The sequence below is a fragment of the Enoplosus armatus genome, chromosome 4 (genome assembly GCF_043641665.1).
Source record: "Enoplosus armatus isolate fEnoArm2 chromosome 4, fEnoArm2.hap1, whole genome shotgun sequence".
Taxonomy (NCBI): Eukaryota; Metazoa; Chordata; class Actinopteri; order Centrarchiformes; family Enoplosidae; genus Enoplosus; species Enoplosus armatus.
Window position 1 is genome coordinate 26,657,979 of NC_092183.1, and position 15,462 is coordinate 26,673,440.

Consider the following 15,462-nt stretch of genomic DNA (forward strand, 5'->3'; position numbering starts at 1 on the left):
AGTCTGACACTGCATCAGTATTAACACACAAGTCAATGGCACATGTGCACATTCTGTCATTTATGTGCAAAATGCACGGGTGTCGCAACATTTGTGATTGTTAGAGGAATAGTTTGCCATTTTTAGAAACGCACTTGTTTGCTTTCTTGCCGAGTGTGAGAGGAGAAGATTGACATCTCTCTCAGGTCTGTGCGCTAAATGTGAGGCTAGAGGCAGCAGGCAATTAGCTTAGCTTAGCATTAAGGCCGGAAACAGCTTGCCTGGCTCTGTACGACGGTGACAAAATCCACCCGCCAGCTACTAACTTGTTATGTCTCCTTTAATCTGTACGTACGCTGAAGTGTAAAAGCTGGAGCCAAGATACAAAACGTGTCAATTAGTGACCATTAGTGAGCGTTGGAGGTCCTAGCTTCATGTTTAGTGCACGTAAGGGAGGTATCAAAATCGGCAAGAAAGCAAATGAGCGTCTTTTCCAAATGAGTTGATCTATTCTGTTTCAAGGAGACGCTGCACTGACCTATAAACAGGTCTTCACCGATGAATCTGTCGCTGCTGGTTTCCCCAACATCAAGTCCCTGGGTGACACGCTATTTTTCGAATTAGAGCCCTGGGCTGATACAGTTTAAGGCTCTCTGATCTAAACAGAACTTAGCTTGTCTGTCAAAACACATTTTATGCAAAAAAAAAAAAAAAAACCTAAATGCTACTCACTCATATTTTGGTTAAGATGAAACGACGCAGTGTGCTGCTATGTGCCTAATGAAAGAAGTCTACGCAGGCCTACAAAATGCAAACACTCACATTATGCGGTTTAACTCCAATACACATCGAGTGAATATCAGCCCACCTTCCTGAATCTTTTAGTGAAAAAGCATCACCAGAGCGCGTTAGTGCCGCTGAAACCAAAAACCACAACAAAAAAAAAAAAGGCTCTGAAACATATTTGGCAGGCAACAACTCCTCAAATCTTCAGCTTCACTGAACTGTAGTGAAAAGACACTGCCTCTGCGGGGGGGTCGGCCCGTAGAGAGAGCTCACACCCCGGCCTCCTGCATCAAAACTCGCACAGGCACTTTATCCATTGAAGGAGAGGCATCTGTATCGTACTGTAACGTCTGGAAGACTTGGTGCAAAAAAGGCTGCGTCTGTCTGGATTCCTTTCAACGGGACTTTTCAGGGTTTGGGGGGGGGGGATTCCAACATGACTGACTTGTGCTTTGTTATTCTGTAGAAAGCTGGCGTTTTCCACAAAATATTCACAACCAACTAAAGAGAGAACATTGTGACTGCTTATCAAAATGACTCCTCCTACAAAGTCAGATTTGCAGGAATTCCCCCTTCGACACCCTGGAAACTGGGTTAACTGTGAGGGACTTTTATTTGCCAGGAAAAGCCAGGTAGAAGGCACTGAGACTTGGTTTCTTTTTCGGGGCTGCTCCTTCAGACGTCAACTGAAGGCAAAGGTGATCTACAGGGTTCCATCGCTGGTCAGTTCACACTCGGTTCACCAGGCTTTCACCAGAGTTACTTCGCATGGCTTGCTAGTGTGACAGTAGACATACAGGCAAGCCCTTGGACTACAACTCCACACAAAGCGCCTTATTTATTTATTTTTTAACACTGCACTGGGAGGATGGAGTAGCTCTGTGTGTCCAGTGAGGCTCTGGTCTGCCTTTAGTGTTGCTAAATACCGTGGACCCGACATGCGGCGTGACAGGGTGTTGCTGCGGTGCGGGGGAGAGGGTCAGTGAGGTATAACAGTTGACCGTGGGGCTGAAAGGTCGCTGAGAGCTCGGGAGGGCTTGCGTGGCTCTGATTGTGCTGCAGGTGCAGGGTGGGCGAGGCGGTGGAGTCAGGTCTCAAAGTACTTGTAGATGGCCGTGACATAAGTCATGACACTTTGCCAGTCCGGCCTCTCGGTGTGCACCATCTCATTTATGTCCTGGAATAGAGAAAGAGGCACTTTAGGAGGAAAAACTGCTGAGTGTACGTGGAAACGACTGAGCCGTCTCCATAATAACTGAGCAAACTGATGAAGGACACAAGTTGTGGCTCAAAGCTCCAGAAGAAATCTAGTAGGTGAACCTTGAGTCAAGATTCTTTAGTGAAACTACTTCCAAGGACAAAAAAAAAGAACCTTCATAATCATAAAAAGAAATGAAAACAAATTTAATAAGGCGTACCTACGTATGAACCAGGCCGGACATCAATGGAGGCTATCCTGTATAATGTTTATGCATTCGACTCTTTAACATGCACTTCTCCTCTTTATGTCTTTGTAGAGTTAGACGAGAAGGTTGATACCACTCTCACATCTGTCCGGTGAATATGAAGTACAGCCAGCAGCTGGTTAGCTTAGCTTAGCAACACCCATGATTCATTCATCAAAGGGAAATATTCTCGACGTTTTGGGCATCACGTCATGCACACTTTCAGTTTGAGGATCTCCACTAGAATTCAAAACACAGTTCCCTGGGTTTAAACAATGTCTGGCTGTCCGGCTTGGGTTTGTAGTGCCTTTTGAGGTTAAAAAGCGGAACTAAACACAAACACACCGTAGTTCATCTCTGGTTAATGATTAGAATGAGCAATGTCAGTGGTTGAAATGTATTTTCATAATGAGGTAGGGGGGGCATATCATATCATATAACTCCTATGCACATGTTTCTGTACACATTCCAAATAATGTGCCACATGTAATATCCAAATCAAGGCATTTCAAATCTGACCCAAAGTTGTGTCTGGATTTTTCCTGCGCACCTTCTTTACACTGGGAGTACAGTTTTATTCACTGTAATAAAGTCATTTCATGTTGGTATGAAGCTTACCAAAGTGCATTTGATGCCCACGCTCTCTGCAGCCTGGAAGGCTAAGGTGAAGTTTCTCCTCTGAGAAAAGAAGAGAGAGTCAAAGTCTCTCACACACACACACACACACACACACACACACAGTGGAAAACGATGTCTAGCGACGGTAATGATACAGTCACCATGGCTTAAAGGTTGGGGCTTTCCTGGGAGCTCTACTTGCCTTCTCCTGGCTGGTGAGCTCCTGATAGGGGATGTGTGCAGGCAGGTAGGTGTGGAGCACAGCGCAGAAGGCCAGGCCGTCATTCCAGCTGCTGCTGAAGTTTGTGATGTCAATGTTCTGAAAAAACAAAAACAAAGAGGGCGATCCATTTAAGCTCCGATTTCAGCTCGACAGAACATTTACAGCCCGGAAACAACATTGGTGTAAAACCAATTTCTGGGCCTTATGTGAGCTATAAGGCTACAGCGTTTTATCCCAGGTCACGAATGTCACATTACATTACAGTCTTAATAAACTCACTTGTCATGGAACTACTTCAAATGATTTAACCACAGAGAACAGCTGGGGTTTTATATGAAGTGAACATCAACATTACTCATCCATATCACCTTTATCATCTTTTCCACCATCAACTGTCATCTGACCTTTGCAGGGGCTGTAAACCAGTGACTCCAAACAGCCACTAAAGGTTGTACGTAACTAGATGCTCAAGTCTCCTCAGTGCTATAACCTAGATATTATGCAGTGATTCAGAGAAAGCCTCATGTTTTTGTCGGGCAGGTAACTCACAGGATGTGTTAAATGTTGCACACTTCCTGGAGTAGATCCAAGGCGCCATGGAAACCACAACCAACATCAGTTAAGAGGGGTAAACATCACGTCTATGTGGTGAGTGACCTGTTGATTGTCATCTCCTCGCAAGTAATTTCTAGGTCACTGCTTAGACGTTTATTGTATCTGCGCGCGTTTAGACGGGCGTTCTTCGATTTGAGTCAACTGTCTCAGTAAAGAGACGGCACTTCAATCAGCAAACAAGCGACAAGGGGAGAGCGGTCTCCATGACGCTGTGCATCCGCAACAACACCATCACACTAGATTGAAATGGAAGACAAGAAATGTATTTTCATTTTGTACTTGCTTCTCTGTATGGTAGTTCTTATTGTTAGTGGCAGGGTTTGCCATTCCCGCGCTGGATTCTAACGGCCCACCATTGCACGAGGGATTCACAGGAAATGACGCAGCATGTAATCCAGCTGTAGTATTAAAACTGCACACGCTGTTACCACCAGTGACCACGCGGGCATGCGTACGACATTTACCCTACATTTGTTATTTAGCGTCAGCTGACAAGGCATCCATCTTGGCACCCATTTTACGAACAACACAGACAATAGACAAGCATGAAACAAACATTGGAGAAGAGTTATGGACAGTGCGGGTCAGTAGCAGGACAGGGGACCCACCTGATAACCCTCAGTCTTCTTCTGGCACCACTTGAGCAAAGCGTTTCTCTTGGAGCCTCCATACTCTCTGGCCAGTGCTGACAGCGGGTCCTTTCTCTCTTCTCTGTAACAGACGGTCAGAAGAGACATGTAAACACTCTATGTTATATGTATGGTAAGCATGTTTGCTTGGGGAGCTAGGGAAGCTGTATCACGACTACAGTATGAAGAGGTGACGTCACACAGGCAACTGTGCAGATTCAATGAAAATAGAGACGCTGACTTTAAACAGGCGGCGCGAGCACATTTGCTGGATTCCAGGCAAATAACGCGACCCACTTTTCCCAATCAGTGCAAACATACAGGTGTGTCAGGGGCCTAGGAGGTGATACCTTAGGCGGCTGCGTGCTGTGGGGGTGATGGAGGCGGTGGGGGAGGAGGAGGACAGGGAGAGCGGGGAGGAAGCGGCACTCATGGCCATCAGGGAGGTCGAGGAGGCCCCGTCTGAAGCCGACATGTCCCTCTTTATCTCCTCACTGCTCCGGCGGGACACTGCTCGGGACAGGGGAGACCATTACAGACTAGTGACGGAGTTAGTTTACAACAAGTTCATATAACTCAACTACTATCTCTAACCTGAGATGGTCTTGGTGGAGTCCATGTTGGAGACCCTCTGGAGTGCAGACGGAGGTCGGCTAGCCGAGGCTCCCCTGAGGAGGTGCTCAGCTGTGGATACATCACAGTATTAACATGGGTTTCTATAAGGGACTTCCTCTGAAATGGCATGTAACGGGGTCAGTGAAGAGCCACATTCCAGCCCCCTCTGAGCTCGGGAAATGCTGACCAACAAGAAAGCTCGGCAAGAAAACAATAAATCAGAGAAAAAGAAATGGACAAGTGGAGGCTATGGTCGAGTCTGCACGTCCACATGCAACACTTGAACTCATTACTGGTGAGAATGAACTGAGGGAAATTCTACAGTATGTGGAGGCACATTACTTTCCTCTTATCATCCACTCAAGTGTCTTGATTAACTGAAACACAAGGTCAGCATACAGTAAACGTAGGCCTGGGATTTCTCATGTGAGTCCATTCCCGTTAATCTTTACAATAGCTTACTGTGACAGTGGGAGGTATAGCAGAGGACAAAGGACCCATATTTTACAGATTTATTTATATTTTATAAGAAAGTGTCTGTGTATACAGTGCATGGAGTGTATTTAAATGATCAGTGTGACGGCTGCCTCACCTGGCATGGTGATGTCTGTGTAGCTGGGCCTCTTATCACTCAGGGAGGACAGCGGCTTGGCTGCTGACATAGACCCAGTTATGGAGTGTCTCTGAAACAGCAACAAATAACGGCGTTCTGCATTACAAATCCTGTGACGGGTCTAGATTCATGTCTTACAATCTACATTTTGTCATCGTAATTGTTTATACTATGATTTTCTGCTGTGAATCTTTCTGAGGTGTTTTTTTTCTCCCTGGTGTTGTATGCTCTACGGACTGTAAAGCCCACTGAGGCAAATTGGGATTTGTGATATTGGGCCATATAAATAAAATTGATTTGACTTAATGCAATATAACATATATAAATCCAACATTTCTTAATAGCAATACTCCAAATTTGTTGATGCTGCATTTGCCAGAAGAACTGAAGTGTTCCTTGGTTGGTTGACAAAATCGTCCTACTTCTCAAACTAAGAGAATCAAAAAGCCATTGAGTTATCTGGAAAATGTTTTGTCATGAAGCTAAAAACGGAGCCGTTCTCCCTGGCTCATTAAAAAAAGGATGTTTTGGAGAATAATAATAATCTTGGTCCTCAGACCAAAACATTTTTTTTTACAGTTCTTGCACACCCGTCAACGAGACTTCCAGGTGAGAAAGAACTTTGCAGCAATTGTTACAAACTGCTCTCGGTTTTTCTACGATTTCTTCATTATATTATATTATATTATATTATATACTACATTTAAGTCTTTTACAATCATGTAGCTTGTTGATCTGTCCATCAATTGTCCGAACTAAAAAACACTTGTGTGAAACAGTAACACAGGAAGAAAGGACATGTCTCCTGTACCTGTATGGGTGAGACAGCAGCTGCTGGGGGCGTCTTCATGGGACTGGGGCTGAGGGGGGTGCGTGGCAGCGGGGCGGCCGCGGCTGTTGGAGTCACAGTGGCACCGTTGGTAGGTGGACCTGAGTTGAGAGTGAAAAAGAACCAACACATACAGCTCAGTTTAGACCTGCTGAGCTTAAGACCAAACGACTTTACTGCGAGGTCGGAGTTCTCCCTGATAATCCGCTCTGTCAAAAACTATGGATTTTGAAACAGTGATGTAGGTCTCAATCAAAAAAGCATCTTGACAAATGACCACACTTGCAGCAACGGGGAAGAAATAATGAAACATGCAGAACATGTCAAACAAACGTTCAATCATTTGGGAATGTGAAAAGATGGTTATTAAAAACCGGCAGCAACACACAAAAGTGAGCGTCTTATGATTGCGTGCTACCTTGCGAGGCACTGTCAAAGCTCTTGATGAGTGTTTTGACGGTGGGCGAGGGCTCTGAGGAGGTGGAGGACCGCCGGCTGAGACCCATCCCCTGTCGGAGAGCAGCCAGGTCCCTCTCCACCGCATTCATGTAGTTGTACACTCTGCCTCTCTCCTCCTCCTGCCTGGGAAACATACAGTACTCTGCTCAGTGTGCACACTCAAGAGCTCCTGCGCTGCCTGCATTACGGTTCCAGAACGGATCTTATTCAGTGTATATCACGTGAAAGGGACAATCATTTATCGTTTGGTCAGTAAAGGCAATTTTTCAACTGTGGGATACATCCGCCTCCAGAAACCTAATTGAATTAGAAAATTAGAAACGTTAAATCTTCCCTCGTTCTGTTCACAAACACAAGGCAGATGACGTCAGCGTGACCGGAGCATCTCTCTCTCTGTCTGTCTGTGTCTTACTTGCGGCTCTTGACCTCGTCCAGCTCTTTGCTCAGCTTCTCATTCTTCTCCAGGGCTTCCTGCAGCCGGCGCCGCAGATCTCCAATCTCCTCCTGTGCTTCGGACTTGATGTCATTAGCAATGACAACGGCTGTCTGCAGATCAGCCTGGAACTGACGCCACTCCATTGACTCCTCCTGCGTGCACACACACACACACACACACACACACACACACACACACACACACACACACACACACACACACACACACACACACACACACAGACATCAGCAGACAGCTGGATATCATTTAGCATTCATTTAGAGTCGTGTTTCTGGCCACCTGATTCATTTAAGTCCAAAATCTTTCAGCTGCTCCACTATGTTGCTAACTTTGTCTGTCTGCTGTTTGGCGCTGAGCGGCCAGATTACCAGAGCTTTTTCAGTGAAACTGTGAAATCTGGAGACGGGCCACTGGCAGAAGAGTGTTGGCAAATACTTCCGAGTGTTGGTTTTAACCAATGTCCTGACAAATGTACTATTTGCTAAATAAAAGCAAACCCCCCCCTCAGCACTCTTACCCTCAATCTGCGGTGAAGAATCTTAATCTCTCTCTCCATGTCGTGCTTCTGGTCCTGCAGCTTCTTCACGGAGTCTGAAACAGGAAGCAAATACATGTTGGTGGTGTTAATGCCAGCAGGCCACAGTACAGACTGACTCAGTACCACACACATCTTACTGCCGTTAGTCTGAAGATCCACAGTTAAGAGGACAAGAGAACACTTTCTTTTGAAACTGTTGTGTGCCCACTTACTCTCCAGGTCTGTGATGATGAGGTTGTCATGGAGTTTAAGCGCTCGGTGCTGCTCCACCTCATCCTCCAGCTCAAAGATTGTTTCCTTCATGTCTGCAATCTCAGTCTCTTTCTCCTGCAGGACCGCGCGCTGCTTCTCCAGCGCGCGGTCCTGCTCGGCCATCTGCTGCTGCACCTGCTCCTGGAAGTCTCTGTATTCCCTGTCCAGCTGCACGCACACGCACACACACACACACACACACACACACACACACACACACACACACACACACACACACACACAGGAAGAGAGTCGCTTTATTAACAAGACCTGAATTAATTCGCTGACTAACGTGCAGCAAAGCTCCAGCAGTGTCATTCTGTAATTTATGGAGATGGATTGTGTACGGTGTGTCTTAACCACACATCTGCACGGTTGTACTCAGTGTTATGTTGGTGAGGAATGTTTTTTAAAAGGTCAAATCTGGTTCTGCTCCATAGACAATAAGAGGAGCAATCATTTCAGTGACCCAAAAACTCTTGCCTGAGTTCTTGCACACTCGATTAAAGCCTCATTTAGGTCAAACACATCAATTTAGCATCGTATGGCTTCAGGGAATTGATGCCCCACACGCCGTCTCTGTAACAGCCTCTGATTTTACATCCTAAAAGCTCTTTAACTAACCTTACTGCAGGTCTCCTGCAGCCGGGTGAGTTCGCTGTGGGCTTGTTCCAGCTCCTCCTGCAGCTTGGCCGCCTTGGCCTCAGCCTCTTCTTTCTCCAGATGAACTCCTTCCAGCAGCTGGCAGATGTCATTCTTGTCCCCTGCGGTGTGAAGAGAGTACAGCTCGGCCACCCTCTGCCTCTCCTGGTCCAGCTGGGCTCTGCAGCGGCTCAGCTCCGCCTGGTCGCTGCTCACCGCTGCCTTGTACTCCTCAAGTGCGGCCGCCATGGCACCTCGGCCCTGTCTCTCTGACTCCATGATGCGCTCCATCTGGTGGTTCCGCTCCTTCAGCGCTCCGATCATCTCCTGGGCCTCAGCGTTGTCCTGTTCAGCCATCTTCAGTGTGTTGGACAGGTGTTGCTGAACCCCCAGCAGCTGCTCTCTATCAAAGCGGGCATTATCCGCCAGGTCTGCGTAGCGCTGCTCCAGCTCCATGTAGCGGCCACTCTTGATGTCCTCCTCTAGCGCATATGAGATGTGATGCTCATCCAGCATGGAGCGCAGGTACTCGATCTGCCGGCCGTACAGCTCCAGCTTGTCGCTCTGCTGGCACAGGGAGTCCATGAGGATCACCTTCTCTTCGCCCAGCCGCTCGTTCTCTCCGTTTAGCTCCTGGGTGATTTGCTGCAGGTCAGCCAGCTCCTGTAATGTGGCCTGGAGCTCCTCAGCAGTGCTGTGCTGGTTCTCTTCCATCTGGTGGATGCGCTCCGTCAGGCAGGCCACTGACACCTCGCTGACATTGCCACTGCTGCCCCTCCGCGAGCGCTCCCTGCTGGGCGCGCACTCCGACTCAGATGACGAGGAAGCTCCAGACGGGGCGTCCAGAGCATCATCACTGGAGGTGACGGCCTGGTAGACCTCGCTGGATTCACTGTCGAGGTTGTCTGCTGAGCCTCCGTGCTGGTGTCCAGTGAGCAGATCCTCCAAAGAGCCGGGGGCAGAGCCTTCCACTGAGGAGGTCAGCGTACCTGTTCCTCCGCCATCACTCTGCCCGCTGCCTGCTGCCAGGTCCGGGCTCAGGGAGGCGTAGTTGAACAGCTTGTCAGCGCCATCCAGCCTCTGCTCTAGAGAGAAGCCCAGCGCATTGAGCCGGTCTTTTAGCATTCGGTTCTCACTCTTCAGCAAGTTGAGCTCCTCTCTGATGGCCTGGTTCTGCTCTTGTAGGAGGATCAGAGTGGACTCCACGTCAGCTGCGGTGATGGCTGAAACCTGGGGCTTCTCTTCCTCCCCAGCTTCTTCCTGCGGCGGTTCTTCCTTCCCTCCCAAGCCAAGCTGGACCCTCATGTCCCTCAGCTCACTGCGAAGGTGGAGGATCTCCACGTCTTTGCTTTTAGCCAAACCCACCAGGTCTTTTACTTTGGCCTCCAGAGCCACCTTATCACTGATCTGGCCGTCCGATTTAGACTTGCTCATGCGGCCATCGGACTCTGCCAGGATCTGGCCGCGAGAGCGCTTCCCTGAGGCCACATCCCCCGCTACGGTCCCTGATACCAACTGCTTCTTATTGGCTGAGGTCCTGGATGTCCGGAGACGGTCTCGTGATGAATTTGGCTCCTTGGAAATCGAAGACGTCGAGCGCTTGGATGAAGTACCTGGTAAGAGACAAAATGTAATCCTTAATTTCCAGAAAAACAAACATTACAAAAGACAGAATGAATATCCAGGCATGGAATACATACCTGATGTTGTCTTTGGCTTGCTGTCTAGGTTGCTAGCATTAGTCCCAATGGAGGCGGTCCTCTTGGTCTTGGCGACAGCATTACTTGACGCAGGATTCCCTCCGGCCATAGCTGCTAAAAGATCATCATTGCTTTTCACCTGGGGAGGCACAGAAATTCGAAAACCTCACGACCAAACAAGGAAATAAAATCTAAATTCAAACTGGTCCATCACGCGAGGAGTCTTACCTTAGACAGAGGCGCAGTGGCGCTGGTCTTGGCCGCAGGCTTTCCGTTCCCAGTGGCAGCCGCGGCCTCCGCCTTCCCTCGATCCCCGCTCGCCTTACTCACCGCTGGCCGGACCGACTTCTTCATACTGAGCTCTCTGACGCCGATACATCTACAGCTCAATCTGTGCACAAAGGAGGGAGGAGAAAGGTAACGTGTGTCAGCGCGCAGAGTGATAGCTCCAGTTTTCCATGGAAGAGGAATTCTTTCCACAGAGGCTATTCCCTCAACGCTAGAAAACACTGAGACCACGTCGAATAGTGGAGTTTCTCTCTGACTGACTCTGTGATTTGAAGTGTATTCTAGACGGTTGGTGATCATTTTGCTTATTCTCCTGATCCACAATGATTAATCCAGGTTGACACTGCTGTTGATTTATATTCACATCGTGACACATGGACACACGTGTGTTGGTACTTGCAATTCAACTCATTTCGTCTTCCCTGCAGTTACATTTGGTGGCAGTTAAGACAGCTGAAGGGGACCACCCCAGATACAGGAATGTTAGGTAAACACTGAAAAGGAGGCTTTCAAAAGGACAACCAATATCTCCACTAGATGGCTCCCGTGTGTCGGTGATAGTTCAGTCAGTTCAGAGTTTCACTTGCCTGTCAGCTGCAACAACGATGACACTGACAAAGACTTTAATTTGACGGTGGGGGTGGGGGGTGGGGGGTTGCTGCTGCTTTCGGTATGTATTAATTTGTGGGAAGAATGTGGTCTTAACATCCACTCCTTAGAACAGACAAAGAGCGGCAAGAGAGGGTTTTTCATAGCTTAGTGTGGAACAATCAGCAGAGCCAAAAAAGGAAAAAGTAGATTCCTTCACAGATCAAAGCGAAAGCTCAAACCAACTGCACTCATATTTTGTGAGTCAGTGAGTCTGTTACTGGGCAACCGGTCTGATGCTCTGCATCTCATCTCGCGCTGCCAAGAAATCATTTATGTCCGCGCAAGACGTACTCATACCAGTTCACAATTACCGTTGCTCTACTTAAACGACTTGACGACCCAGAATAGATTCCGAAGAATAATTTAATGGGGGCAAATTCTTGAGCATAATTTGGTGTGTAATGTGCATGTAAAACTAAAATGAGACACCTATAACCATGTTGGTATCTGGTGCAATTTTGCATCTGGTGTTCATTTGGCAGTGGACAAGGTGTTGAAGCTGGCTGCGACCAAAACAAAAAGCTTGTGTAAAAACACAGGAGGCTTTCTTCAGCATTGTTCACATGTTGCGTCCAGGTCTGAGGAGAACCTGACTTGATGCCACGATAGCTAGAAAAAGGGATTTGGGACACAGCTGGAGACAAAGAGTAAGTACTTTAGCACAGATTTGGATGTCTTGGAGTCCTTTTTGCTCATAAGAGGAAAAAGTGAGCTGAAGTTATTTATTGTGCGCCGGAAAGCCGGCAACAATCTATCTCCGAGACGGTAATCTGTTGTTTTCCTGAGCAGAAGTTTGTTGTTTGGACATGGAAAAACATCTCATCAAATATAAGCAGTATGTCAGACTTTAAATAGAACACTATGAGAAGCTGACCAATGTACTGCAGCAGGAGCACAAATGTTTCGACAATTCCCTGACTGCAACCTTTCCTTGAATCTTAGCTAAATAAATACACACTACAAAAACGAATCAATATTTAAAATCTGATACAGCTGGAGCAGGTGGAGATCTGTACACAATAGCTCACATCTGAGCCATATATTGTCAACCTTCTCTCTCCTCATGCTTCCAAAATAACCTGCTACTAAACCACAACTGCACTTTATTAAAAAACAAATCCTTTTCTAATAGATTTCAGCTGTGTTTCCTTGGAACAGATGTTACTTTAAATCCGTCATCCTGCACCGAATCTTCCACTTCGAGCGCTCAGAGGCCTCAGAGTTATTCTGGGTTTTTTTTTTTTTCCCCTGCCGAGACGATATTTATTTGGCTTATTATTTCTGTCGGGTTGACCTTGGCCTCCAGTGACGTAGATGCTGAACAGTGTTTTGCTACACCTAATTCATATGAACAAACCACAGAACCACACAGGCCGAGCTCTGATGAAGCGTTATGAGGAGGTTGATTGGACTTAAAGATAAAGAAATGTGCACTTTTCAAGTTGCAGAACTTGAAATCTTGACTCAAAATTAACACGCAAACTTCTTACGGCCACAACATGCGTGTGTCACACACCATCAGACCACAGACAGTTGCGTGTAAGTTTATGAAGAGCCGCAAGCAAACAAAAGAAACAATCCTACCAGCCTCATGTGGAGGAAATGGCAAATAATGAATCTCAGCTCAGGTTTATTTTATTCAAAGGTTACAATACAAACTCTACTTTCATAGAATACTTTGAAGCATACTGTGTTTACATCTGCAACCTCTCTGACCAATCAGGATTAGAATATGAATGAAAGTTTACACCATCAGTAGGTTAAAGCTTTTTATGTACATCCACATCCCCACAGGCCTCACCTTATTTGGGAGGTTTGACGTGTCAAGACTTTATATGTTGACAGGTTATCTGAGATTATACATGCAGCAAAGCTATAAATAATTGTCTGGAAAGCTTTTGTTACCTTTTTTTTTTTTTTTTTAAAAACACAAACCTTTTTGGGGAAAATGAAACAAAAGAACATTCAAAATGTGTCTCAGCACAACTGCAGCTGCTAAACTCATAATATGTGTCACCAAGCAAGTAACTTCTCCAGCTGAAGATACAGGACAACCAATCGTCTCAGTTTGCTAAGGAATAGGCCTATTACATCCCTTTCTGTACATTACTTCCCAACTGTATCGGCCTTTGCACATCTACCTCTATACTGCCTGTGTACTGCATGTATTTATCCACAACACATACGTTTGGCAGGGCGTTTTCCCTGAGCACTGACATGTGCACTCAACAACTAGCCAGTTTTCTGAATAGCTGAATGTGTGTCAAAGCAGATGTCTGAAACAGAGAGCTGCTAGCTCAAGCGCAGCTCTTTTCATTGGATCTGAATAGACATGGGAGCGCAGGCCGGGGACAGAAAGTGCAGCTAAATGGGGCAGAGGCAGTTGCCTTTTCTTTCACTCTTTCACTCTGCAAAAAGCACTGCAAATATGTGTGTGCACCATTTCAAAATACTCTTACAACAATCATTCAGTAAATGATTTCATACACCACAAATGTATACACGCTGGCCTGTCAAGAGTCACTTGGTTCAGTTTGGAAAGTGTTCTTCTCACGCTGATGTCCTTTACACCAACATCTGTGATGAATCACACTGTATCAAAAACAATGCTGTTTCTGTGACGCTGATGGTGACTCCACATCATCGGGCTGATTGTTCAGGACATCGTGGTGTATTCATGTTCAAATATAGCTAACATCTTTATTAAACAACACAGAATAGGAAAAGGTCAGAGTCCATAAGGTGTGTTTGCCACGAGCAGACATTTTTTTAAATATTATCCGAGGGGATTCATTGCCGACTGCATAAATCTCGTTGGGCTGATATTCAGAATCTGCAAAACATATTCAACCACAAGGATATTTAAAATGTAATACTTTGTTAATTTTATTAAATATAAAAAGGTCCACCACTATCTATCAATTAGACGATGCTATCAGAGGTAGGAGGTTGTCAACAGTATGTGAAAAACACCTCAACTCCACTTTGAAGAATGCAAGCTGCGCCTCACTAGGCCAGAGGCCAATAACACTTGTCCTGATTCAAATTAAATGGAGCTACAGTATTTGATTGCAGTGTTAATGAAGGCAATGGATCTGATCCAAGGCTGACCAAAGGGACAAGTGTGTGTAGTGTTCCTTTTACAGACGGCTGAACAAAAGCACGAGACGGAGACAGAGGACGCAGAAGAAACAGCCCAGTGGAGTCTGGGAAGCGGAGGAGGAGGAGGAGGGGGTGGCAGTGGTCTTGCAACTCATTAATACCCCTTCCCCGCTCTCCTTCCTTATTCGTGCTTTAACTGCGGGGAGGCACTTCCTTGCCATAACATCAGCTTCCTGTGGTGGCGTCTCCAGTAAAAGAAGAAGAAAAAAAAAGAAAAAGTAAACCCTACAAGGGTGACTGTGTGTGGGACAAGCAGGCACCGGTCTGCCTGAGACAGAGCAGACGCTGTCAAACCTTGAATTTAATTTGCCAAAATACGCCTCACTATTAATATACGAGCCTGTAACGTGATTAAAACAAGCCATTTTTTTTTTATGATAAATGACAATCACCAGTTTCAGTATTTCAATGCAACTATAGTATACTGATAAAAATGGAGGATCAGTATCTAAAATGCAACACATTTACCTCTTTGGCACCTTCGGTAATGTCAGCATTAACCTGGCATTGTAGCCAGCGAGCCTTAAATTGAATGAAATCGTGCATGGCTTTGGTCCTGACCTGTGAGTTTGCCTTGGAAACACATCTCTCTCTCTCTCTCTCTCCCCTTGTTCAATGTCACTTGGGGGGGGGGGGAGCAAAGTTTCCAAGACTGGTTTTCCCCAAAAAAATATTTTTCTAAAAGCAAAGCGACGCTCAGCCAAGAAGGAACATCCCATAAGTCATATCTCCTGGACATAGATTTAAAGAGTGGGCTGTGACATGTTGCTCTTTCCAAGCTAGTCCAGGAAACATCTGTGGTCACCTCTGGTTTAAAAAAAAAAGACAGAAAAAAAAGATGATTTTAAATGAACTGAGTACGCAAGAGAGAGGGAGACTTAGTGTGACAGACACAGAGGCTACAGCTCCGCAATAGTACGCCGTTCGGGCCAGCCAAGGCAGTGACAAGCTGCAACATCAG

At 46.3% G+C, this 15,462-nt stretch overlaps 1 protein-coding gene across 2 annotated transcripts; it reads right to left on the reverse strand.

The window, feature by feature from the left end:
• Nucleotides 1–1,852: 1,852 nt before the first annotated feature.
• On the reverse strand, nucleotides 1,853–10,754 carry specc1la (sperm antigen with calponin homology and coiled-coil domains 1-like a). Of its 2 annotated transcripts, XM_070904425.1 has the most exons (16): nucleotides 10,629–10,754; nucleotides 10,401–10,539; nucleotides 8,683–10,313; nucleotides 8,019–8,226; nucleotides 7,786–7,859; nucleotides 7,224–7,399; nucleotides 6,771–6,934; nucleotides 6,501–6,503; nucleotides 6,335–6,453; nucleotides 5,503–5,593; nucleotides 4,890–4,979; nucleotides 4,646–4,805; nucleotides 4,275–4,377; nucleotides 3,031–3,147; nucleotides 2,829–2,888; nucleotides 1,853–1,942 (listed from the first exon to the last, which is right to left on the reverse strand). In XM_070904425.1, exons 1-16 carry the CDS (start codon nucleotides 10,752–10,754, stop codon nucleotides 1,853–1,855), a joined length of 3,351 nt encoding a protein of 1,116 aa, XP_070760526.1. The 2 variants fall into 2 exon arrangements, with proteins under 2 accessions (XP_070760526.1, XP_070760525.1); XM_070904424.1 differs by lacking the exon at nucleotides 6,501–6,503.
• Between the last annotated feature and the right edge of the window lie 4,708 nt (nucleotides 10,755–15,462).

Bases quoted from the DNA above. Each gene is read 5' to 3' on its own strand.
- specc1la (XM_070904425.1), bottom strand. From the start codon at position 10,754: ATGAAGAAGTCGGTCCGGCCAGCGGTGAGTAAGGCGAGCGGGGATCGA. The intron at 7,860-8,018 runs GTAAGTGGGCAC...TTCCTGTTTCAG, and splicing joins CATCATCACAGACCTGGAGA to ACTCCGTGAAGAAGCTGCAG. The intron at 7,400-7,785 runs GTAAGAGTGCTG...GTGTGCACGCAG, and splicing joins TTCTTCACCGCAGATTGAGG to GAGGAGTCAATGGAGTGGCG.